The 24224-nt window shown below is 45.9% G+C and overlaps 10 protein-coding genes across 10 annotated transcripts; 5 read left to right on the top strand and 5 right to left on the bottom strand.

The window, feature by feature from the left end:
* Nucleotides 1-564: 564 nt before the first annotated feature.
* Nucleotides 565-1368, bottom strand: V1516DRAFT_628747 (Triosephosphate isomerase; the record flags this gene model as incomplete). The annotated part of the gene is made up of 1 exon (XM_066919860.1): nt 565-1368. The coding sequence occupies one exon, from the start codon at nt 1366-1368 to the stop codon at nt 565-567; it is 804 nt and encodes a 267-aa protein (XP_066775942.1).
* A 2248-nt stretch (nt 1369-3616) lies between these two features.
* On the bottom strand, nt 3617-4922 carry V1516DRAFT_687435 (uncharacterized protein; the record flags this gene model as incomplete). Its single annotated transcript, XM_066923726.1, has 2 exons — nt 3617-4831; nt 4890-4922. 2 exons carry the CDS (start codon nt 4920-4922, stop codon nt 3617-3619), a joined length of 1248 nt encoding a protein of 415 aa, XP_066775941.1.
* Nucleotides 4923-5410: 488 nt separating this feature from the next.
* On the bottom strand, nt 5411-6484 carry V1516DRAFT_697145 (uncharacterized protein; the record flags this gene model as incomplete). Its single annotated transcript, XM_066924073.1, has 1 exon — nt 5411-6484. One exon carries the CDS (start codon nt 6482-6484, stop codon nt 5411-5413), a length of 1074 nt encoding a protein of 357 aa, XP_066775940.1.
* Nucleotides 6485-9005: 2521 nt separating this feature from the next.
* Nucleotides 9006-10098, bottom strand: V1516DRAFT_642298 (uncharacterized protein; the record flags this gene model as incomplete). The annotated part of the gene is made up of 2 exons (XM_066920119.1): nt 9782-10098; nt 9006-9664 (listed from the first exon to the last, which is right to left on the bottom strand). Coding segments are annotated over exons 1-2 (876 nt in total), but the record flags the coding sequence as incomplete, so codon positions are not given.
* Nucleotides 10099-10296: 198 nt separating this feature from the next.
* Nucleotides 10297-11300, top strand: V1516DRAFT_543654 (uncharacterized protein). Its single transcript, XM_066919182.1, has 3 exons — nt 10297-10459; nt 10505-10635; nt 10689-11300. Exons 1-3 carry the CDS (start codon nt 10409-10411, stop codon nt 11128-11130), a joined length of 624 nt encoding a protein of 207 aa, XP_066775938.1. The 5' UTR covers nt 10297-10408; the 3' UTR covers nt 11131-11300.
* V1516DRAFT_543580 (S-adenosyl-L-methionine-dependent methyltransferase) lies at nt 11300-12465 on the top strand. The gene has a single exon (XM_066919181.1). It carries the CDS (start codon nt 11470-11472, stop codon nt 12307-12309), a length of 840 nt encoding a protein of 279 aa, XP_066775937.1. The 5' UTR covers nt 11300-11469; the 3' UTR covers nt 12310-12465.
* Nucleotides 12289-13011, bottom strand: V1516DRAFT_680583 (translationally controlled tumor protein; the record flags this gene model as incomplete). Its single annotated transcript, XM_066923116.1, has 3 exons — nt 12289-12492; nt 12541-12695; nt 12781-13011. 3 exons carry the CDS (start codon nt 13009-13011, stop codon nt 12408-12410), a joined length of 471 nt encoding a protein of 156 aa, XP_066775936.1. The 3' UTR covers nt 12289-12407.
* Nucleotides 13012-14344: 1333 nt separating this feature from the next.
* V1516DRAFT_543692 (fatty acid hydroxylase superfamily-domain-containing protein) lies at nt 14345-15910 on the top strand. The gene has a single exon (XM_066919183.1). The coding sequence runs from the start codon at nt 14821-14823 to the stop codon at nt 15772-15774; it is 954 nt and encodes a 317-aa protein (XP_066775935.1). The 5' UTR covers nt 14345-14820; the 3' UTR covers nt 15775-15910.
* A 2562-nt stretch (nt 15911-18472) lies between these two features.
* Nucleotides 18473-20969, top strand: V1516DRAFT_628505 (uncharacterized protein; the record flags this gene model as incomplete). The annotated part of the gene is made up of 2 exons (XM_066919845.1): nt 18473-18608; nt 20101-20969. Coding segments are annotated over 2 exons (1005 nt in total), but the record flags the coding sequence as incomplete, so codon positions are not given.
* A 1411-nt stretch (nt 20970-22380) lies between these two features.
* On the top strand, nt 22381-24072 carry V1516DRAFT_697141 (major facilitator superfamily domain-containing protein; the record flags this gene model as incomplete). The annotated part of the gene is made up of 2 exons (XM_066924072.1): nt 22381-22449; nt 22510-24072. The coding sequence occupies 2 exons, from the start codon at nt 22381-22383 to the stop codon at nt 24070-24072; spliced, it is 1632 nt and encodes a 543-aa protein (XP_066775933.1).
* Nucleotides 24073-24224: the final 152 nt, after the last annotated feature.

Below are 24224 nucleotides of genomic sequence, written 5' to 3'. Positions count from 1 at the left end.
CGCAGGTACCGCAGTTCTTCTGTACAAGCTGCAACCGACGAAGCGTATGCAGTTGGCAGCAAAGGTCTTGCAGCGCCTCTGTTCCGCCTAGAACTCGAAGCTACGAATATAGTTCAGCAGTGCTCCCCGGTCGTCTTCTCCTCGACTTCCATCAGACTTTGCATATTAATCAGCCAGCCAGCAAGATCATCTATTATTCACCAATACAACCGATGTCTACGTGCTATTATTCAATTGATCCAATCTCCGCAATCGACTCATCTTAGTTCCCCACATATCGTTCCAGCGCATGATAGACCTCTAAGCATGGTCTCTACTCTCCAGACTCGTCCATAGTTTTCTCTTACTCCTGAATTCAGCTTCCCCTTTCACTTAGCAAGACCGGGATCTAGACCCTTAGCCCCTCAACCCTGAACCCTGACATTTAGAGCATATGATCTCATTAAAGGGTTTAATACTCCTACGATCTCAAATCTCAGGTCTCTGGGATTGCAGTTGCTGAACAGCTGTGGCAACGGCAACAGCAAAGAGAGTGGCAACTAGCCGTATGTTATCGGTCGTCGTTTACTCCTCATCATCTTGAATACCATAGATAGTTTTGGAAATGTCTTGCGCCATTTCGACCACGTTGTCCACCACATGCCCAAATCTCGCAGTCAGCAGGCCATCGATGCAGTGGGGATCCAGCTGTCGGAACAGGCCTGGATGCGCACTTCCTCCGTAGAGAATTCTAGCTGTTGATTGCCGTCCCTGGCGGTTCAGTTGAGCTCTGATTCCCTCGCAGACATGATTAATGTAAGAATTAGGCGCTGGTTTCGACTGCCCGATAGCCCAGATTGGCTCATACGCAATAATGACTTCTGTGTTGGCGTCGACGTTGACCAGTGCAGAGTTGATCTGCAACTGTATAAACGCAACCGCGTCTTGCGGATCAGATGTACGTCTCGATTCACCCACGCAAATCACTGGAATCAATTGATTTCGAATAGCGGCCTGCACTTTCGCATGTACAATCTCATTCGTTTCGTGATACAACGTCCTCCGTTCTGCATGGCCTAGTAAAACATACGACACACCCAGTTCATGCAGCGATTTTGGTGAAACTTCACCCGTAAACGCGCCCGAGTCTTCAACTGCACAATTCTGGGCTCCCACCCCGCAAATCCCATTGTATGATATAGCTGAAATCGCAGCACCTATTTCTAAAAAATCCGGAACCACAAACGCAGATACGTCAATCGTCTCGAGGAAACCTAGGATCTTTCTAAATGCCTCGAAATACCGCTGCGATTTATCAGGCGATAAATACATTTTGAAGGAGATCCCGATAATTGGCTTGCGGACAACTGTTCTGCTGACTTCTGGCATTTTTGAATTATATCTAGGCTGTTTGCTGTGAAAGGAATGGATTGACAAAGAGAATCAGATTTCAGCCGGCGCATCCGGGTTAACTATTCCCTCTGCCATCCAGATTCTGGCTCACAATGCTATTGTCCATCGATTTTGCAGTTCCCGCCGCAGCCGAATATATCACTCCGTAGAACTGATCAAAACGATCTTTCAATTAGCAATATTTGAGGTTTTACCTATTTCAATGTCAGACGACCATAGTCAGAGACATGATATCATGATAGATATTTGCATTCGGCATGTTTGGTTCTCTTCCTGTATATATATACGCGATAAATAATCACAATCTGGCACTTGACACTGCAATTAGTTTTAAGTGATTTTAAGTTGTGCTAAGGCAGGTTCATTTCGGCAAGAAACGAGATACAATACATGAATCAAAAAATTTATATGACATTTCATCAAGAAAATGCCCGATTAGCCAGTTCAATTGCTACATTTGACGACCTACTGACACCCTGCTGCTGCTTAGAATCAGCAAAGTCATTGAAGTTAGTAAGATTGCTCTCTTTCTTGGTTTAGTTTTATTTCCAGCTTCATGTCAAGTTACAGAAACTTTAATAAATTTAGAGTCGCAGCTGAGGCAGCCGTACAACGCATCAAATTTGTCGGGATCAAATCTCAGATACAATATGTTTGATCTCCGCAATATTCCTTAAAAGTTGATATGTGCCTTTTCAATCATATAGTCCCTTAGGCAAATTTCTCATATGAGTATTAATATAGTCTAACATCTTGACTGTACTCATTCCATCCACAACAAACTTGTTTGAACTTGATTTTAAAGGGCCTTGCTAGATCTGATGCAAAATAATTCGCCTCTATGACAGAGCATAGAAGTACAGGCAAGTCCATGTACAACAGCTAATAGGCTGTTTATTTCTGCAATCATATAATTTATTCAAAACTGTTTTTTTGCGATGTTCTCGGACTGAAATGGTTTCCTGTTGTTCAGATACGCTCTAATTCTGATTCTGATATAGACAAAGTTATCTTATTCTGCGTTCGCACTCCACACTCTCTAGCTGAATAAGTGGATATGGAGAAGAAGTTTGGTTCATCTACTTGTTTCTATGCGACCATTATGCTATTAGAATTAGGTGATACCAATTCTGGATTTCTGGATTTCAAGCGGTCAAAAACCTCTAAATTCGCTACTGGTGTAGCGCGGATATAGAATGTTCGTTTTGACTGCTATCTGTCGTTCTTCAACTTGGCTCTGGAGTTAGTTTTCCTGTATTTTCAGGAATTTTATGAAGATCTTCGGTTCCTATTTCACCAGCAGTTAGGCTGTGGAGATTTGCTCACTAAATATTTATGAAGAATCGAATTTGTATCATCTTTCATGGTCATAAATTTAGATTCAATACCCAATGCGAAATATCGGACTACTATTTCACTTTTCTCATCGAAAATCTCAGAGAGAGAGCGAGTATAGATGCAAATATTTTTACCAGAAGGGTTAAGGATAAAAAAGTCTACTAAATCTACAAATGATTATTCGAATTGAGAGACTCCAGACTCTAATTTGTAGGCAGTACGATGTCGCAGATACTATATTTATCGTTGCGGGTGATATCTCATTGATACCAAAGAAATTCTATTTTTGAGCAGTTAGTATATCATTGTCCTCCTCTCAGCTAGTTGTGACGATGACTAAACCAATCTGATATGTACTTATTCTTCCGAGATTGGTTGAAAAAGTGAATAGATTTGTCATTGTAACTTGTATTCGAACTATATTTTCATCAATTCGAGACTAGCAAAATTTATGCTGAAATTTGTTTATCAGTGTCCACTTAACAATCATTACTCAACAATTGCCTCCCATATATCTGCGATAATCACAATATTCATGGTAGCATAATAGTCGCGCGTAATTTATAGATCTTAACAGCTCTGTTGGATTCCAGCTTGGTTTCCCTGTCTGTCAACTTGCCTATGCACATCTACGGCATTTTAGGTCAAATAAATTCATCATGTGGAGATTTAGCTGCAGTTCTGTCTACTTAAGTTCAAGTTCTTTCTTCCATGAAACAGCCTAAAAGTCAGGACTCGCCATTTCTCCCGCTCTAAACAAATTATACTTTCTGATGGAGTTACGGAAAGCAGGCATATTGAGTACATAAAGATATTTGCATATAACTATAAAATTGACGTTACCGGGAATACATATTAATTAGACAAAAATCATGAATTACAAAAATCAAGATGTGCTGACAGCGGTATTCAAGGCATTCAAATCAACCCACGGATCCGGGCTTGAACAGGTGTCATCAGAAGGGTCGAAAACGGTGAAGGTATGGAACATTGTGGTCTGCCTTGTCGGTATCGCTAAAACGACAAGAGAATAAGAATCTCTCGACCCCCCTGACTGCGATTCTAGAGTGGTAAAGTTTGTTTCGTATGTAATAGTTGTGTAGTTTAGATCATAATTGTCGATGTCGGCCTGAGTGAGAACTAGATCCAAAACTGTCGATGTAGGATCGGCAGTGTTGTTTCCGGGTCCAATAAGAATCTTTACAGCGTCGTAATCTTGCGACTCATAGTAATTCGTTTTTAAGACAACGACGAAGGAGGTGCGTAAGGAATAAGTCGTCGAGGGTCGCAGATCAGCTTGCGAGTAAAGCGCGAGCATAGTATCGCCGACAGAAACATCGTTATACCCAGTGAGAATTTTTGCAGCGAACGAGCCGTCAGTCCAATAATACGATGCAAACCCAGTCGATTCGTCCTCCGTCGGAACAGTTGCTGTCCAATACGGATCCGAACCGAAGTCGTCGTTGTCGAATCGGGGATCGACAGAAACATTTTTAGCTGGCACGCAGAAGTAAGAATCAATGTATGCGTCGTCCGCAGGTGGTGTGGCAATCGCGTCGATGTGTTCCGTTGCCGTTGCAAGTTTTCCTTGGATAGACAGCGAGGTGGACGCGGATGCAGAAGACGAGGCAGATGCAGATGCAGATAAGGACGTAGATGTTGAAGTAGAACTTGAAGTCGTGGAAAGACTGGTAGTAGAACTCACTGAAGAAATTGTCGCGCTCGACGCGTCCGAACCATTCGAACTTTTATTTTTCTTCAAACCAGCACCTAAACCCGCACCTAGCGCAACCGCCAGCACGACAATGATGGCTACTGCTATCAGGATGTATTTCAGATATGAACGTTTACCAGCAGGTTGCTTTTCTGTAATTTCTCCTTCTCCTGCACCGAAACCGCTGTTGAAACCGGCACCGACACGGTCAGCTTCACCTGCTGGACTTGAATATAATCGGTCTTGCTCGCCAGCGTATGTACCCTGCGCACCTGCCACATTCGATCCATGTAGATTTGACGACTGTTCGTCAAGCATTGGCGGATCATGTTGGGTGAGATCTAGTTCGGGCTGAGAGTAAATTTCGAACTCCGGGTTCGAATTCAGCTGCGATGTTAGCTTCGTTCAATTGTCTAGTATATATCAGGGTTGCTCGAGCACTTACGGCCGACTTGGATGTTTTAGAGCTCTCCGACATTTCAAATATTGAATATTATTCACTGTATTGCTCCTCCCAGAAGTCAAAGATTTCGTAGATCCAGCTTCTTCCTTAAAAACAGCACAATCGCAGGATTGTCTCGTTCTCCTATCCATTTTGTCATTTTCATTCTTCCGTACGCTCACTCTCATACTCCCCAATTAAGACCGTCCAGAACGCGCTTAAGCCATGCTCAGCTGTGCCTGGATAGAGTTAATACTAATTAACGCCACTTGATGAAGCGGCTAAACACTGATTATGTAATAAATCAAATTACATTAATAATGACAGTAATAGTAGTAACAATAAAAGTAATATAAAAAAATTTGTAATTATAATTATAATATAGCAAACGCCAAATGATACAAATCCGATCCAGTCGGCCGAATATAGCAACAGACTCCAGTATCATGCCCATGTAATCTAATATTAAAACTTATGTAAAATGCCAAAAACAGTATTGTATAACCAGTAGTGCAAGGTGCAAATTAAAAAGTACTCCAGTTCCAATCTGTCGGAACATAACTACCAGACTTGTCTGTCGGCGTCATGCCTAGTTGAGATCCTTCCTGAGCTGGGATCTCGAGCGCACCCGTAACACCCAATTGACGCTGTAATCTCTGTGCAATCTGTCGAGACTCGGCTTCTGCTTGGGTACGAGCAAGAAACGCCGCGCCATTGTACGAGCCATCACCATTCAAAATAGCAGAAGTCGGGATAATACTGTCAGTGCCGGACGCATTAATAGTCTGCGGAACCGCAGCTTCGATGCTCGCAAAATAGGACTGTCCAGTCCGCGTACTAGAGGAGGTGCCTTGCGGAGTAGACAACGCTGACTGCGTCGTCGTCGATGTCCCACTTGTCAAGCTGCGCTCATCGTCAGATATGTCGATATAAAAATTAGATCCCGGCGCCCTTCGACGTAATAATGCAGCAGGAGATGAATGCGACGACTGCTGCACCTCCGACGCCGATCCGCCAATATTGTCGCGCACCATTCGGTTGATGTAATTGATGTTATTGTTACTTTCTGCGCCCTTCGCAGACTGTAAGGCCTCCTTTACCGATTGGTTGAATTCGTTAGCGCAGTCGTCGCATGTACGCGAGAGCGTGCCTCCAGGATGGAAGTTGTTGTTCTGATCTAGCCTGAGAATGTGCGAAGAGTGATCGGAACAGAAAATTTGGCCACATCGCCGACAGTGGTGCCTTCGGTCCCAGAAAGTGAACTGCTTCGAGCAGTTGCGACATCCGAGCGATGATTCATCAGACACCCAGTGGACTCGCGAAGGTGGACCCGTGACCGGCTTAAGCTTGCCCCAGAACAACTGCTGCGACCAGTCGACATCGTTAACTTTTAGAGAGGTGCCGTACCTCAATACAGCAGGCAGATAGACCGGTTTCTTGAGCTGGCGAAGCTGAGGAGGAGGAGGGGGAGGAGGGGTAATGTAAGATCGCTGCGAGGTGGGAGAAGAAGACATGACTTGAATAGGCGACCCACCGTTCATGACGGACGAAGCCGAGGAGGAAGCTGTGGAAGAAGCGGAAGTTGACGGTGAGATCATTCGTGCGTTTGCAAGAGGACCAGTAGATGAGCTGTTTGCGTTTGCATTGTTGTTTGAATTATTACTGTTGATGATGCTGTTTGAAGCGGCAGCAGCAGCAGCGGCCGCTGCTGCTGTCGAGGTCGTCATCGTCACGGCGGTGACCGCTACTGAGCTGTTCCCAGACGACATTGTATTGGCTCTGTAATTCAGCATCTGGGTCGACACGGGAGACCTTGAGTTGACTGAATTTGACGGACTCGTTCCCGAGCGAGCAGCAACTGCGACCGAAATTCCCGAAGGATGATTACTGGGCGATGCCGACGAGGTCATGGATGGCTGGTAGTGGTGAAGCTGCGGAACGGGTGAGGCCGCATGATAAGGCATCGACGGCGCAGGAAATCGCAGAAAAGACGGATTGTGCGAGACGTCCGGTCGTGTCTGAAAGGACGGCGAGGCGGTCGCTGTAGCAGCCGACGGAGGAGACATCGTGGGCGATTGAGACTGGACGAGCGATGAAAGAGGACTGCGTGATAGTCGATAACGGAGGGTTTGCGCCTGCGGACGTGGCGACAAGACGGAAGGTGGGATAGAAGTAATAAAAATAGAGTCGGTCGCTGGAAGGACAATAAGAATAAAACAACAACGAAGACCGAAAACCAACCCAACCCAAGACGACAACCGAACGAAACCAAAGACAACAACCAGGCGGGAATCGAAAATATAAAAACAGGACGAGAGAGAGTAGGAAGCTCAACCAGGTCGGCTCTGCTATCTCAAGTCGACCGACCGACCCTAGCGCAGATAGAAGAGACACACTGCCTGCGTGGACACCTGCAAGACAGGGAAGGCAGAGACGAGCGAGCCCAGAAACGGCGTCGGCGGCGGCGGCGACATGCGACGACTTGCCTGCACTGTGCGCACTGCTGCCTGGGACTCACAGCGACAGGCCAATCCGGTGATGGATAAAACAGATCCGTCGGGTCGATTTGGCACCAAAATAGAAGCGCACATGCACGCGAGCCACGCGAGATAACAGTGATTGCGGCAGCAGCAGAGGTGTGTTTCCGCGATTTGGATGGTTTGGGTGAGGAAATCCGAGCAGATTGGGGCGATGAGCCGATCAGGTGGCTAGACAACCAGATAGAGCGTCCGACGGTCAGACTACAGAGAGGATCAGACCAGCTAGGACAAGGCCAGACGCAGCAAATGAGCGCAAATATTATAAATTTTGTTTTTATTTCTAATTTCTAGAGTTCTTAATACTGTAATTTGCATAACTAAACTTCAAAACATCCTACTAATCCGTAAAATTGGCTACTAGGCACTCAGGTGTTAATCGCCTCTACCGCAGTACGAGTCTGATCCACTAACGCTGATCGATATCTGTCGTGGTTGAGACTAGGGCTGGATCGCACTGCCAAACAAAGCAAACAGGGCCGAGCTGAGGACCGACAGTGCAGGCTCGTGTGATGTTGATTAAGCTGCTTGTGTGCTCAGTGTTGAGCGTCGCTCTGACTCTGTCACTGGATAAACTTAAGGCTCATGCTCCTGTTGCTCCGGTTGGTGCTCTGACAGAGGCTAGTAGGAGCAGAAAATCTGGCCATTCATATCAAGTCCGTTTCAAGCTATCTGATTCCATTCATTGTGCTTCCATCTGTCTCTTATCGTCTCCTATCATGCGATGCCTAGTAATACTTCTTTGTACGTCTTCATGTTGCATGTTCATGGCACCGTTGTAGCATATCACATCCATCTATGCATGCCCAAAGGACACTATACAGTCCTAGTAGTATCTCCAATCTAATCACTCCCGATGCTCCTCCGGCAGCCGCCTCCGGAGGTCTCTGATTACCCACCTCCACGGCTTACACATAATCTATAAGATATCATACTAAATTAACTATCTACGTCCCAATCTTCTCCCAGCCTGTGCCTTGTCGTCCTGTCGCGCTACATGTGCCAATGTCTCAGCTCCAATCAACGCAGGATCAATAGGTTCGTCCATCATCCTACTGTCAGCGTCCTGGCGCCGACCCAGCGTCGTATTTGGCGAGAACTGCGACCCTGGTTCAGATCCATTGTGCATCTCATGTCCTGCCAGGCTCGCCTCGAGACTATCGTGAGGACTGGCGGTATGTGTTTCTCGATTGTGTTGCGCGATTGGTTGTCTGTGCAAATGATTCGAAGAAGCTGACGAAGCAGAATATCGACCCGAATCAGACGCGGATGCCGATCCTGTGTATTGCTGCAGATCACCATTCATACTAGCGCTCATTAATCCTGCGCTATCCATTGGACCTGTAGATCCTTGTAGTCTTGATCCCGGCAGCTGGGCCATTACATTCGCTCCATCAACACCAACCGTGATCCCAGTATTAGCCCAGTGATCTGACGACTCTAGCGCACTCCGAAGTTGAGCTGTAGCCGCGCTCAGCTGGTTCACAATATTGTCCGTCACCTCGTTTCCGACCTCCGCTGTTGATGCTGTCTGTACTTGTCCCTGTCCTTGTCCTTGTACCTGTACTTGTCCCTGAACAAAATCCCGAGACTTGTCCCGTTTCGAATGTATCTTTGGTGTTTCCGAATGCCGCTTGTGCGCATAAGCGATCGTGATCCAGCCATTTGTGCGAGAAAAACTCATCATAACTCGACCTTCGCATCTAAAGAAATCGCGAGCTTTAGTCCGTCGCTGGCGCACTCCACCACCATCTTTCATCCGGCGAGTCCGGTCATACGCGCCTTTACGTTCTTCGGCGCGAGAACAGGAAAAGTTGTATTTTCCTCCATCGGGATGCGGGCGACCTCCCTTGCGCAGCTGGAAAAAGTAGCCCATGGAGTCAAACAGCGCGTCACGGAGCATGAGTGCGGCGAGTTTCTGACTTTCTGGCGTGTCTCTTGTGATTGCGTCCACGGTTCGCGCCGGACAGGACGCAGTTCGAGGTAGCACCACTTGAGCTAACAGTGTTAACCGGAACCGTAGTGTGGGCGAGGTTGGATCGAACTCGTCTGGATGCCCATCGAGCTGTTCCATAAAACTGGTCATCGCACTGATGTAGTCTTCGTAAGTTGCGCACTGCAGTTGAAAGTCTACAGACACCGTATGGATATTTCTGCCGTCTTCGTCTTCCTCCTCTTCTTCTTCTTCCTCTCCTCCAGCATTACCGTGAATACCGTGGCCAGGATCAATATCAAGCCCGACTTGTCCCCCACTACCATGCTCCGTATGATCCGCAACTAACCCATGCTGAGCAGCTAACACGGCCGCAGCAGCAGCATCAACGGCCTCATTGCGCTGCTTCTGGCTCAATTCTGTACGTCGTCGTTTCCGGTTGCGAATCCCTTTTTCTCGGCAGCGGCCACACGATCGCATGAACTGGCCATCAGTCACAGAAGTGAACGCGGCAAGCAGCTCTTCACGACTCAGGCGCGTAACTCTCGCTTTACAGCCCGAACATGGATAGATATACTCTGTGACGGGATGAATCGAGCCGGGTTGCACAACAGTTTGGATTTGCAGTTTGGATTCATCCATCTAGTTCTTTCTCGTTTTGTAATCAGAGATATCTGCGTTGGAAAATTCAGATCCTTTACCTGATATCAGACGTGTTAGACCTGTATGAATTTGGCGGTATTGTGGGTGTGAGAATTCCGACGATGGTCAGAGATCCAAAGACTAGTTAAACTGGGTGGCCATTTGCTCTGGGACCGGCATTCGTTGCGCGTACTTCCCAGCCTGGAGCGAATGTCCTAGCACGCAGAGTCGGATTCTTGTCCCCGTGGTTGATTCCGTTCTCCCAGCTGGACGGCGTGCTCCAGAATTGCTATTGATCCATCGAACATTTCAAATGCTAGCAACAATTCTCATCGAGGCTCGAGAAGAAATAAGAGCTAAGTTGAAATTAAAATTATATCCAATCTGGTGGACTTTATTTGATTGAACAAATGCCCGATTTTGATCCTTGGAACGATGATTGGTCTTCGGCACCGAATACAGTAAGCAATATATGAATATTTGTGAAATTGAGCTAATGTGACGAGCCGACGAGTTCGAATCCCAGTGTATTGATTGTTGACTCGAAGAGCAAAGTAGAATCATTATTCCAAGGATCGTCGAGTGAAAGGCTAGTCAGTTATCATTCAACAGACTCCCAATCGGGACCGACTACGCCGTATGTGATTTATTCAAGACGATCGAGAGAGTTTGGAAACTAATTGGGAATAGGACATATGAGGTCCAGACCAGTTCGCAAGGCACGCATTTCAAACCGCAGCTTAAAATCTTGAAACGCGCACCTCGAAGTGATGATATTAAGCCTGTAGGCAGTGAGCACTTGAGTCAGAAGACGACCATTGAGTCGGAAGATGTCCGACTCCAGAAAGTGAAAAGGGATAAGGAAGCAAAGTATCAGGCTGCTCGAGATCGAGTGTTTGGTCCATCTACTCTGCCTACACAATCTTCAACTCCAGCTTCCATAACCAAAAGCGCGAAATCAAATACAAGTATGGACACATTAGAAAGGGCAGATGCTACCGATAATCCACGAAAGCAGCAAGCTCATCAGCAACACAGATCTCGACAAAATCAAATTAATACAGGAGTCCTTCGTCAACCCAAGGGACCGGACGGAAGTCCCGGTTTCCGGCAACCTTCTCGGAAAATGTAGAATAATTCAAATTATTTTTGGTGGTTAATATTAGTGGAAACTCAGATTTTTCGTATATTTCATTATTATTATTATTGATCTAAGCGTATAATCTGCTTGGTTGCGCAAGTTGGATTTACTATAATCCGTGCCGATATCGGCAGGTCGGCTCGAATGCGGAGACTTCAACCACCCAAGTTGGCCCGGTATCGGCCAGTTTTGGTGAATAGGATCAGAATTCATAATTTAAATAGTCCTTCATCGCTCAGAAGTGATGGAGCAAGGGTATATGTATAATATAATTAGATTTGTATAGCAGATATAAAACCATATTGAATACTAGAATCCAGTCATTGCAATATGAGTGATCCCTGGTCACCTACGAATTACACTACGCACGCGTCGTTTGTCCCAGCGTTGACAGAACGGGTTGTTTCGCTTCTAGACGTACAAAGTCAAGACCAGATTCTTGATCTGGGCGCCGGCGACGGCCTGTTATCGGTTGCACTGGCGAGCCGGTGTGCTCATGTCCACGCAACAGACTCGTCTGCAAATATGGTTGAATATACTAGAACACGAATTCGCGAGGGCAAGATCGCAAATATGACTGCGCAGGTCGTCGATGCCGGTACACAGCTCCGAGAGTTGATTGAACCGGGAAAATATAACAAAGTTTTCTCTAATGCTGCATATCACTGGATATTTGGCAGTCTTCAGACTGCGGCCGCTCGCCAGCAGGCGTTTAAAGACGTCTACGATGTTTTGCCTACTGGCGGCGAATTTGTTGTCGAATTTGGTTCTTTCGGTAACGTTGCGGAGATCATGGTTGCACTTTCAGCTGCGGTTCATAATGTCTGGCTGAAACGTGGTGTCAACTTGACGTACGAGGAAATTCAAGCTACCCGCTCTCCGTGGTATTTTGCACCATTAGATGAAGTCAAGGAGTGGCTGGAAAAGGCAGGTTTTGAAGTCGTTGTAATAGAACAGCAGTTCCGACCAACGACCTTGACAGGCGAAAACGGAATTGATGGCTGGATTGAAACTTTTGGGTTCACGTTCTGGAAAGATCTTGACGAAGCAGAAATCAAGGCCGCTATAGCTGAAGGAGTGTCTCTGCTCAAACCGGCTGTGTGGTCAGATTATTCAAAGACTTGGGTTGTCAATTATGTTCGTGGAAGATTTAAAGCAATTAAAAAATGATTTACTAAAGATCTGGTAAAAGGAAGGAGGTTTTTCGTCTGGAGTAGTTATCGCGAATAGAAATATATTTTAAACATGGCAGATTGGGGACGCGTAATTTAGAACTTCTCCTCCTTGAGACCGTGTTTCCAGAAAACAACATAAGGAGTAACACCATCTTCACGGTAATTGAGAAGAACGATCCTAAATTGTTTAGTAAGCTGAGTTATTTGAGTGATTGATTATACTCACATTCCTTCGGGGTCCATGGACTCGCCAGTGTAAAATTCGAAATCCTTGAAGTTGGCGACAACTTTCTTGATATAGGTCTGCGCACCCTTCTCGAATGTGGCAACTTCGTCAGGAGAAGTCTCGGCAAGCTTAGCCTTGACAGCTTTCATATAGCCCTGGATATGTCAATATGGAACGTCTAGCCATGCTGGGCGAATCGGTGTGGAGGACCGCATGCAAATCAGCAGCAAAAACACGCACCTTGATATAAGTCAAAAAACTCTTCTTGTCGAAACTAGTGTTCTGGAGTCTGAACGAATACGCAATGTTATTCACAGTCTCGACGCCGTCCTCGAGTCCTTCGTCACCCTCTTCTGCGGAAGGATTCGCACCGATATCGATGTCGGCACCCTGCTTAACCTGCACCATCTGGCAGTCGACCTCGTATACAACTCCATCGACAAGCTTGAGGTCATAAGCGTCCGAGATCATCTTGGTTTGTTAGTAACATAATCCGGAGGGCATGGCAAATAATGCCTGAGCTCGCATAGGCGTGGCATACCTCGTCGCCGCTAATGATATCCTGGCACAGTTAGATCCGAACAGTAGAAAGCAACTAGTATAAATAATTACCTTGTAAAGCAACATTGTGTAATCGGCAATATAAAATAGACCTGTATGTGCGTACAAAAACTAGACTTTGTGAAAGTATAGAAAGGACAGCAGGCACAGAGAGAATAAAAAATTCACTTTTTTCATTATTCTTTGTTGGACCGGTAAAACTTTAAAAAATAAAAAAATAAATTCGTGAACCTGAGTGTCACCCAAGCATCATGTGATATGTAGCCTGTATGTCATTCCAAATTACTCGTGATATTCGGTGCTGTTTGTCATCGATGTTTCATGTGACCAACAACGTGGCCAGCCGTCCTTAGCTCAGATAGCCAAGAGGAGGGCAGAATAGTCGCAATGGTCAGATGATCCTGGCCGCACCGCCGTACTAGCCGTGTACGGTAAGGTGCTGGTAGAATGAGGGCCAAAGGCACTCATTCACAGTGGGAGACTACTGTGTAAGGGCCAACGGAGCAGGCTACAGGAGGGCAATAGAAACGCACTACGTCATGGATAGTACGATAAGACCCGTAGGCCGATATAGTAGTAAACACGTTGTACGTGAGTCAGTGATTGCGCAGTGCGTTGGTCGCGTCGAGACTCTTGGTCAGGCGATTTGCCAGCGCATTCTAGTGCTTCCATGGTCCGATAAGGAATATATAAACAGCGCTTGTCCGACCTCTTCCAAACGAATCTCTCTCGACATCTACTCTCGCATCAGAATACTTCTTCGAGTTTGCAATTGTGCAATTCTACAGTTCTAAATATTGAAGTTTTATATCCTTCATTAACTATTTCTATCTCTTATATATATACAATGGCTGGCTGCTCTTGCTCTACTTGCTCGTGTGGAACCTGCACCTGCGGAACTAAACGATCGCCTGTCAACATGAAGGGCGGCGAAGGCTGCTCTTGTGCCGGCGGCTGCTCATGCACTGGCAAGTGCACCTGTGGCAGCAGAATGGTTAACATGATGGGCGGATGTGCTTGCGGATCCGAATGCAAGTGCGGAACCTCGGACTGCAAATGTGGAAAGGTGTGTTGATACGATCTGTGATGAGGTTCATGGCAATATGCTAACTATTCAAATAGTAAATTGTTCTTTTCATGCATGAGATGAGATGATACGAGGATGAGGATACGGCGCATAGTGAAATAGTATATACAATAAATTTAATAAAGCATATTATATTAAACAGTAAAAATTATTAAACATATCGATTTGAAATAATGATCAAATATACGACGAGAAGCATCTAGGGTCTAACAGATTCAAGTTATCAGATCTGCTGAGCCACACATTCCTAGCACTTAGTCACATGATATGTTTGGGATTCTTTCCGGCAATACTACAACGCGTCGATGGCAAGGTCTGGACATTCTGTGCGCAAAGCGTTACTTCAATATACGGCATATTCGGCATAATGCAGCGCACTTCTTCTCCCAACAAGACTAGACCCTTAGGTCTCGACTGTCAGAGTGGAGGAATTGTCCCGTATAAATTCAGAAATCACCACATTTTTGTCAGGGCAGTCAGTTAAAGCGCGTCAGTCCAGTTGCGTCGCGGGATATTTTGTGTTTTGCATGTTTTTCTCGCCACTGGCAGCGTCTATTTAATATTCAACCTTTTGAAGCATTTTTGCCTGGTATTCTTCTCTTTTACTTGCTTCTGCAGATCTGAACTTAGAAATGCTCAACTTCACGTCTGCTGACAGCCTCTATCTGTCGACCCCACCACCAGCGTTCGAGCTGCAACTACGGCCGCAACTAGTGTCGTTCATGAGCGATAGTAATCTTGCGCTTGTTCTGACGATTGTTATTTATTGGGGAGTTTCGCTTATCTTCCATGCGATCGACGTGTATGATCTTTTGCCTCAATACCGGCTGCATACACCGTCCGAAGTGACCTCCCGAAATAAAGTGACCGAATTGGAAGTTGTCCGCGAAGTTGCTCTCCAGCAGCTTATCCAGTCTATTCTGGGCGTCACGGTCTCATATTTTGAGCCACCAGAGTACACGGGTATGGAATCGTACGAAATTTGGGTACTTGCAAACAAGTTTCCCTTTGTCCCAGTCCCGTTCGTTGAGTTCATGTACCGCTATGGATTCAGTGTAATGAAGATTTTTGGCGCATTTTTCATCATGGATACTTGGCAGTATTTTCTCCATCGCGCAATGCACAACTACCGCACGTTGTACCGCTTGTTCCATTCTCGACACCACAGATTATATGTTCCGTACGCTTTCGGTGCACTGTATAATCATCCAGTCGAGGGCTTGTTGATGGACACCGTCGGAGCAGCGATCAGCGCTCAGGCGATGAATCTTGGTGTCCGTGAAACTCTTATCTTCTATACTTTCTCCACACTGAAGACGGTCGATGACCATTGTGGATACGTTTTGCCGTTTGACCCTTTGCAGATCTTCTTCCAGAACAACGCAGGCTATCATGATATACACCACCAACAGTTTGGTATCAAGACAAACTTCTCCCAGCCGTTTTTTATTGTCTGGGATAAGTGGTTAGGCACGATGTATAAGGGTCCCAACAAGCAGCACATCGGAAGACGCGATCCGCCTAAGGGGAGCACTGCGGACACGACGAGCCCAGAAAAGTCAGTTGAGGCAAAGAAAGACGAGTAAATTTGGAAGAAAAGATCTGGGCTTAACCAGATCTAGTTGCATAGGAGATTTTATTGATTGATTGGTCTTGGGCGTTCATCGTGCTAATAATTTTTTTGAAGCTGTCTTTAATATTCAGAACGCATGAGGTTTAATTTTGACTCTAATATTTGTTTAAAAAATTCAGGAAATTCCGGGCTTTGGATTCTGATCTGGTTTTGTCTGATGTACTTTATATTTTTGATTTTCCTGTTGGTATGTTGAATACAGTTGTTACGAAATTGTATTTATTATGTTATCATATAAGATGATACTTCTTATTGTCATGTATTTATTATTACTCATGTTGCAAAGAGCACAAAGAAATCTTCTCAGGTTTGCTATGCCGCCTTGTGAGCACAGTTTCATTATTTCTACCAGTTTAAGGCTCCAGAGTCAATGCAGTTACTACAGGACATTTAGTTACCACTCTAGGATATTTCAATTACGCCTCAATTGACAAAGATCATAGTCCAACTAGCAGGCGCTTTTGCTTGACTGTTCTAATAAATGTCGATTTCAATTAAAATTAGTAAACAAGTCTTCTGGCTTGAGTAGAGTGCTCCTTTAAATTAATTGGTCAGACAAAATCGAGTCTCGCAAACTGGCTGCAGTTTTAATTATTTGCGTGTCGCCTGTCTTCTCTCGATCAGTATTTCTGTTGTTACTCTGATAGTGCTACGCAAGCTTTGTTTTTTTTTTATCTAGGCTAGTGACCTGGAGTTAATTTATTTAGATACTAGGCTTTCTTCGAACATCCATCGAATGGCCAATAAGTCACTACAACAAAACTGCCGTGGACATCCTCGCTTGGCTTGATCTCGTTCCTCTCGCGAGACTGGCCTCTACTCCGTGAAGCCCTCCACTGAAGCTATCTCGTCCCTCTACAACTCACAGTCCATTACTGTACAGGCTTCAGTTGGATACATTCTCTACCGTCCCTAGAGTGTGACCGTCATCGTCATCCAGCCAGCATCGTACAGCCCCCCCATACCAACGTCTCTGCTGCGACATCTGAGTATACAATATTGCCGCAGTTCGCTCTGCTTGCTCGGGCTGACGTCAACAACGCCTCTAAAGTACGCAGACCACTGGCGGCCGCTCAAAACCCAGAGTCACTCTCAGCGCCCGCTTTTGTTATACGCCACGTTCCCCTTACGGAGCAAATCGCACGTTAATCCGTGTAAGCACATTCTCCGGGAGTGCGGTCGGTCAAAGGTACAGGCGGTTGGAGGCTAGCAATAAGATAGAATAAACGGGATTCCGCCTGACTCTGTTTGGGACGGACGCCGGTCGGCACTCGCTTTGCCTCAGTTCTCCTCTCTTTCTCCTGTTTCTGCCGTGTTTTGCCTGTGTTTGTCTGACCACACTGCATTTTCTACTTTCATTGTTCCTGCAAATTTCTCTTGTCTAGCTCGTCTTCGTGATCGTGTCGTCCTGTTCCTGCAGACTGCTCCGATCTCGGTCGGCAATTTTTTGTTCTCGCGGGGCTCACAGATCAACTAGCTACGCGCTCGCGAGCCTCTTCCTAGGCTAGCCCGGCAAATCCATACGGCTCCCTATTGTGCCGCCCTCCCTATTGCGCGCTCAACTCGTTTCTTTCCCGCTACATTTTACTTCTGCCCCGCTTTCGATTTCTAGCCCGGTCTCCAATCTCGATCTTCATTATTTTTGCTCTAGACTTTTTTTGCTCGCGGACAACATGGGATTCGGCGATATCATGAAAGGCGGCTGGCATCCAGACGGATCGTCAAAGGCATCATCCTCGAGCAGTAGCGGCGGTGGATCATCCAAATTTAACCTCTCATTCAAAGGCGGCAAGGTTTCCACTACATGTATGCGCGCTGTCTTCTTGTCTCTTTGTTTTAATTGCTCCCTGGTCTTAGGATTAGGACAAGTGGTTTGATTTTCATTTGTACTAATTGCTCTCCTAGCTACAAACACTGCCTCGTTTCGCGAGGCGTCGACACCCGTGTCGGCGTTGAAAGATCCATCGTTGTTTCCGCCTCCTCCAAAGCATCGTGAGTTTCATCCAGAAGCGGGCTCTGCTGTCGTGGGACCTGAATATCAGTATCTGTATCAGCCTGCCTATGAGACTAGAGCTAGACAGCAGCAGCTTCAACAACAGCAGCAGCAGTTAGGTTATCAACCGCCTCAGCAAACTCAGCCGACGCGTCCAGATTGGCGGTCACAGTTTGTTCCTGGAATTCCTGGTCAGCAATCTGCTCTTGCGTCTCCTGCTTCTCCTGCGTCTCCTGCTGTTCCTGGTCAGGCTTATCCTGGTCAACCAGTGCCAAATACTCAACCCGCTCAACCTGCCCAACCTGCCCAACCACCTCAGCCTGGTCAGTATCAGCCTGTTCAACCTGCCTACGCTCAACCTCCTTATACGCCGCCCACTCAAGTTACACCTACCTTCAATCAGTATCAACCTGGTCAACCAGCAGTCGCTTCACCTGCACCTACTCCAAGTAGTGCCTATTCTCCAGTTCCTGGTCAATATCCACCTCAGTCGTCGACCCAGTATCCACCCAATTCCGTAGGTGCTCGTCCTACATATGGCACTCCTGCTGCAGTTCCTGCTCCTCCTCCAAGAGCTGTTCCCGCTCCTCCAGTCCAGCAACCTTCTCAGGCTCCCGCTTATGGGAATCCGCAACCTACATATGCACAGCCAGCATATGCACAACCAGCTCCTGCTCAGCAGCCTGTATACCCGACTCCAGGATCTGTTCCTGTTCAACAACCTGTGTACCCTGCTCCTACTCCCGCTTCTGCTCCTTCTCAGCAGCCTGTCTACAACCCACCATCCATGCAAAGTACACCTTCCCCTGCACCTCCACCAGCATATTCTCCTAACTCACAACCGGCATTGACTGTCGATACAACCAATAATATATACGCCGCTTCTCAGCCTGCTTCACAGCCGGCAGCAGTTGCACCTGCACCCTCCCCAGCGTTGAAACCGTTTGTCAAAGGTCATGGACAGTCACAATCGATTTCATATGTCGCTCCGGGACGATCTAGTTTAGATTCTCAGGTGCGACCATCTTCAGTTATGCCTGAGGCCGGTCTAACAGGCGGTTTGCGTTCGAGGACAGACACACCTCGAGCTCGACCTGTGTCCATGATGCCAGATTCAGTGCCAAATTTTGCCGATGAAATCAGTCGAGCCCGTGCTGGACTTGGTCGTCATTCAATGGAAGGCAGCATAGCTAGCACTGGGTCCGCACCCGTGCCCGCACGCACACCGTCTGGTCATAGATCAACACAGTCTATGTCTATCAGCGGAAAGAAGCCACCACCGCCTCCCAAACCCAAGAATCCGATGCTGCGAAGTGGTCCGGCGACGCCGTCACCCAACTCGTCGCCATCGACTGGAGTTGCGCCTAGTCAATTTTCGCCGGTGCAGCATGGATACTCTCTTCACAATGTAAGATCATAATATTTATTTACATTTAATTTGGTTTGCTTGTTCTTGTATATAAAAGGATTGTCATAATATTTTGTTGCGCACAATACACGAATTCAAAAAAAAGCAGGCAATCCATTTTTTTTTAATTTGTATATTTAGTAGCGCAGCAAATATTGACGGATCCTGATAATTAAGAGTTGTTTTCTAAATAAATATGTAGGACCGCACCGAGATTGCCGAAGAGGCTACTGAGCAACAAGTCCTGCCAAAGATCCAGCGACGAGTTTCTGGTAGGATATCTGAAGCTGCTGGCACTACAAGGACTCGGATTGAAACTAGCACTGGAATTAACAGCAAGCCTAGACCGCCTCCTCCGATGACTCGGAAGCCGTCTGGCTCCTCAATCGCGTCAGGGACGATGAGCATGAAGAGACAAATATCTCAGCCAAAAACACATGGGATTGTGTTGACAGATGAAGATATCGCAGCGTTTGAATTACAAGATCAAGAGGAAATTGCTGCGGCTATGCAGGAGAAGATGAAACTGTCTGGACAGATAGATCGAAGAAAACCGAGAAGATCGATTGCTTCAGCGCAAGATTACGATCAAGATCGAGATTTCGAGGAGAGCAATATAGATGAGGATGGCGAAGAACAAGATGTACGACCTTCTTCTATGAAAAAAGCATCTTCATTCAGAAAGGCATCGACTGAAGGACAACGTGCACTGCCACCGCCTTGGCTACCTTCGAAGCCAATGTCTAAACCGATGGAGACAAATGAATCTGATAATCAGCTCAATGATGATTCTTCTGTACCTGCTATAGCACAGATTGATCCTCCATCTGCATCTCCTGCTCCCTCTGCTACAGCGCAAGTTACAGGTGCACCTATAGCTTCTACTGCACCTTCTGCGGCCTTCATTGCAGCACAACGAGTGGCGCCGCCTCCCCCGGCATCTTCCTCGGCTGCTGCTTGGACCCCACCAATTGTAGATTTGGAACTTGAGAAGCAATGGTACGCAGATGGAACGCAAGAATCGCGGATCATAACCTTTCCTCAATTTTTAAGCGGCCATCCATATCAGTACAGCACTTTGATTTCTGGCGATACGAAATCGATTATTCTTAGTGTGCGATTTCCGGAAGACCTCTCTCGTACCAAATTCAAAATCGATTGTAACCGATACGATCCTTCGCAAGTTTCTGCACAGAGAATCGATTATCCACCTCCAACACGGCCGTCCGACGCTGATCTTGAAAGCGCAGCAACTGCTTTTGGAGAACCTGTGGCACGATGGTGCGAGGCGAATGTGGGTCGACAGGTTGGTAATGGCGAGTGTTGGACATTGGCACACGACGCACTTGTTTCTGTGGGAGCTTTAGAGAGCATGGGTTATACTCATGGGGTGCTGATCTACAAAAGGTGTGCTGGCCAGCTTGCAGATCCAATGGGACAAAATGCTGAAGGGACGGCGGCCATGGTCAGGCGTGGCGATATTTTGCAGTGCAAGTCCACTACTTTTCAATTTCCCGGAGGCGGATGGAAGAAGGCTGGTAATCCCGACCATACGTCAGTAATCGTCGCCGTACATGCAAGCCCTAGTGGAGAATTGTTGGTGACCGCACTCGAGCAGAATAGCGGTGCTGTGAGGATCGTTCAGCAGGGCACTTATGATATGAGTACATTTGTCGACGGCGAAGTGAAAGTGTACCGCCCGTTTTGGAAGGAATGGATAGGGGATTTAGATACCAAATGGCCATGATTAATTATCTGAAACTACATTGCATGCGGAGCTAGAATGCTCATACTACTCAAATATTGCTTCATTACTATTTACACTAATACACTGCTTGAATAGATCTATTTAGTAGATTATAATCGAAGCTTTCGACCTTTCAATACAATTAGAATTCATTGTACTACAGGCTAATATTTTACATTTGATTTCCATGGAGTTCAACTTTTGAATCCTGGAGAATTATCAATTGCTGGAAATTAGTAATTGCTAGTACCTATCGATTCTCTGCTGACTGAAGATGCATGTCCTCGACATAAGTAGTTGCACCTCGAACGAGTTTATGTTCTAAACACAGAAAAGTTGATAGCTACGATATCCAAGTTCCTTATTGTTTATTAGTGAAAAAATAAGACACATCTCATAAGCTGTTGCACCATATTCTAAATCTGGACGCCGTATAGATCTTCTAACAAAATCTGTGCTAAAATTGCAATAGCTGGTATTACTTACAGTCCACACAATCCAACAGAATTATGCAAACTGCGTAAACTATGGAAACCTGCTAATTTTGCTACATTCTATTATAATTATCTACAGATTTCAGAGAAATGTCTAAGAAATTTATAAGGCTAATTCAGTTCTGTGTTGGATGGAAGACAACCTCGAAACGTTACTGACAACGATAAGCTCATAGAGACAGCTGCTTTGACTAATGCTACTTGTGAATGAGTTATATTATCTTATACTAATTTCAAAAGACATATCATAAAATAAATATCATCCACGATGCTAATCCAGTTTACATTAAATACTCCCTCTGATATATATAAGTTTGCGTTAATGTCTTAATAGTCACGGACTGCTCCGTCAAAACAACCAAACTCGGACTGCTCCGAACAAAACGGCGACCCGTCAGGGATTTCCCAAACGGGCTAACGAGGAACTGAGCCACATGCAAGCCCCGTGGCGGTGATAGGGTGGAGATCCTGACTTGCGGCTTGAACACGGTGATGGCCGTGTTCTTCTTTGTATTATTGAAAGAAAACTCAATAGTATTATTGTATTATTTTATTATGATAATATAAAAATATTTGAATAATACTAGAATACTTAAAAGCTGTGTATTTTATATGTTATGTATTGTAATATGTAATGGCCAAGGTGAGAACAGAATAGTATGAGCAGCAAAGAATTATACAAAGAGCACAGCGAAAGGGTCAGATGGGATCTAATCATATCGGACTCCGCCGTCTCGAGAGCAAATCTTTTCACGACTTCGCATTTTTTCAAGACGACATTTTGATTAGTGTTTGAACCATCGTTATCGCAGGAATTCAATTCTGTTTGTTGTGCAGTTAAATATCCCTGTTTCCCTCGTTCGATATCTATCTTTGTATCTTATCATACCATTCCATATCGTATCTCAAACCATATAATGCCACCCAGCCAAGAGAACGAGTCGATCGCGATCGAAGCACCGCTAATTGCCGATCTTTCGATCCAGGTCGATAAGGGCGTTTCGCTTGATGACTTTGCTGCCGCTGCTGAACTTGCCGAAGTCGAGCCCGATCTTGAATCGTCAAGCGATCCAAATGATATACTAGAGACTCGAGTTCTGCGAACAAGCTCCGTGACCATTATCTTTGTCTCGTTATACATTGGTGTATTTTTGTCTGCATTGGACGGTACCGTCGTTGCAACTTTGCTAGCGCATATTTCCTCCGAGTTCCATGAGTTTCGGTCAGTCTCTTGGATCGCAACTGCGTACTTGATCACCGTCGCAGCATGCCAGCCATTGTATGGCAAGCTCTCCGACATTCTTGGACGCAAAAAGCTGTTGATTTTTAGCAATGTCATGTTTGCTATCGGATGCGCTTTCTGTGGCATTGCAAATAATCTCTGGTTTTTAGTCGCCGGAAGAATCATCGCTGGTGTCGGCGGCGCAGGATTGACTTCGTTATCATCCATCACGCTCAATGATCTTGTTCCGCTCCGCCAGCGGTCGTTGCTTCAAGGTATTGGCTCCGTGTTGTACAATGCCGGTGCATCGCTGGGTGGTGTATTTGGTGGGTTTATCACTGAAGCTATAGGCTGGCGATGGGCCTTCTTGCTACAGGTTCCGTTCGTTATATTATCAGCGATAGCAATTCATTTCAATCTCAAGTCTAAGCCCTCACCGGTGGAGTCTGATAGTGCCTCGGAAACGGCTGATAAACTTTCACGAATTGACTTTGCTGGCTCCATTACGCTAGTGCTGAGTTTGGTTTTGTATCTCTTTGGCCTCTCTATCGGAGGCAATTACGTTGCTTGGACCTCCTGGTCAGTTTTCTTCACCTTTTTCTTTGGTTCGATTCTACTTGCTGCGTTCATCTACATAGAGTTGTACATTGCGCGAGAGCCAGTAATTCCTATTCAGCTGTTGTCAGATCGCTCTGTCTTTGGCGCTTCTTTCACAAACTGGCTGATCATGATGGTCAACTATGCCCAGCTGTTTTATGTACCAATTTATTTCATTGCAATCCGCGGAATCTCGCCCACCCAAGCCGGTTCAAATATGATCCCCAATTTCCTTGGTTCTGCTCTGGGCGCTATTATTTCTGGTACAGTCATGCGTACGACTGGTCGATACTGGTGGATGACGATGTCGTCAGCGGTGATTCTAACCATCGGCTCTATTCTGATCAATACGTATTCGCTGACCACGCCAAAGTGGGCTCTCATCAGCTGGATCATGCTTGGGGGTCTTGGGTTCGGCGGGTTGCTCAATTGCACGCTCATTGCCATGGTTGCGTCGGTACCGGTAGAAATGCAGGCAGTTGTGACGGCCATCCAATACGGTTTCCGTGGAACTGGATCAACAGTCGGTGTAGCTGTTGCGTCGGCGATTTTCCAGAACGTCCTTGGAAAGAGATTGGATTTCTACATCACGGGGCCAGATAAGGAGGATATAATCTCGCGTGTCACCGATTCAATCGAGGAGATCAGCTTAATTCCAGCTGAATACAAAGATGACGTCGTTCAGTCTTTCTTAGACGCCTTCCACGGTGTTTTCTATTTCGCTATTTTCTTATCCGCTTTAGTCATTGTTACTTGCGGAATGATGCGTGAACATGTCTTGCATAAGTAGTCATCTATTTGGTCGTCTGCAGCTTAAGGTAGCATTAGTAGCGTCTAGTAGTTTGTCGTTCATTCTATTTCTGGGGGTATATTTGCTTTGCTGTTTTTTTTGGGTAGTTTGGATATACAGGGAATATAATTATAAAATACTTCTAGTTACTA

Source organism: Lipomyces oligophaga (assembly GCF_038497815.1).
Source record: "Lipomyces oligophaga strain CBS 7107 unplaced genomic scaffold V1516scaffold_7, whole genome shotgun sequence".
NCBI classification, from domain to species: Eukaryota; Fungi; Ascomycota; class Lipomycetes; order Lipomycetales; family Lipomycetaceae; genus Lipomyces; species [Lipomyces] oligophaga.
This window is presented reverse-complemented; position numbering and strand designations above follow the sequence as displayed.

Excerpts from the sequence above, each read along its gene's own strand:
- V1516DRAFT_543580 (XM_066919181.1), top strand. The coding sequence starts at position 11,470 with ATGAGTGATCCCTGGTCACCTACGAATTACACTACGCACGCGTCGTTT.
- V1516DRAFT_543654 (XM_066919182.1), top strand. The coding sequence starts at position 10,409 with ATGCCCGATTTTGATCCTTGGAACGATGATTGGTCTTCGGCACCGAAT. Across the intron at positions 10,460-10,504 it reads GGTCTTCGGCACCGAATACA|CCGACGAGTTCGAATCCCAG; the intron begins GTAAGCAATATA and ends TAATGTGACGAG. Across the intron at positions 10,636-10,688 it reads CAATCGGGACCGACTACGCC|GACATATGAGGTCCAGACCA; the intron begins GTATGTGATTTA and ends AATTGGGAATAG.
- V1516DRAFT_543692 (XM_066919183.1), top strand. The coding sequence starts at position 14,821 with ATGCTCAACTTCACGTCTGCTGACAGCCTCTATCTGTCGACCCCACCA.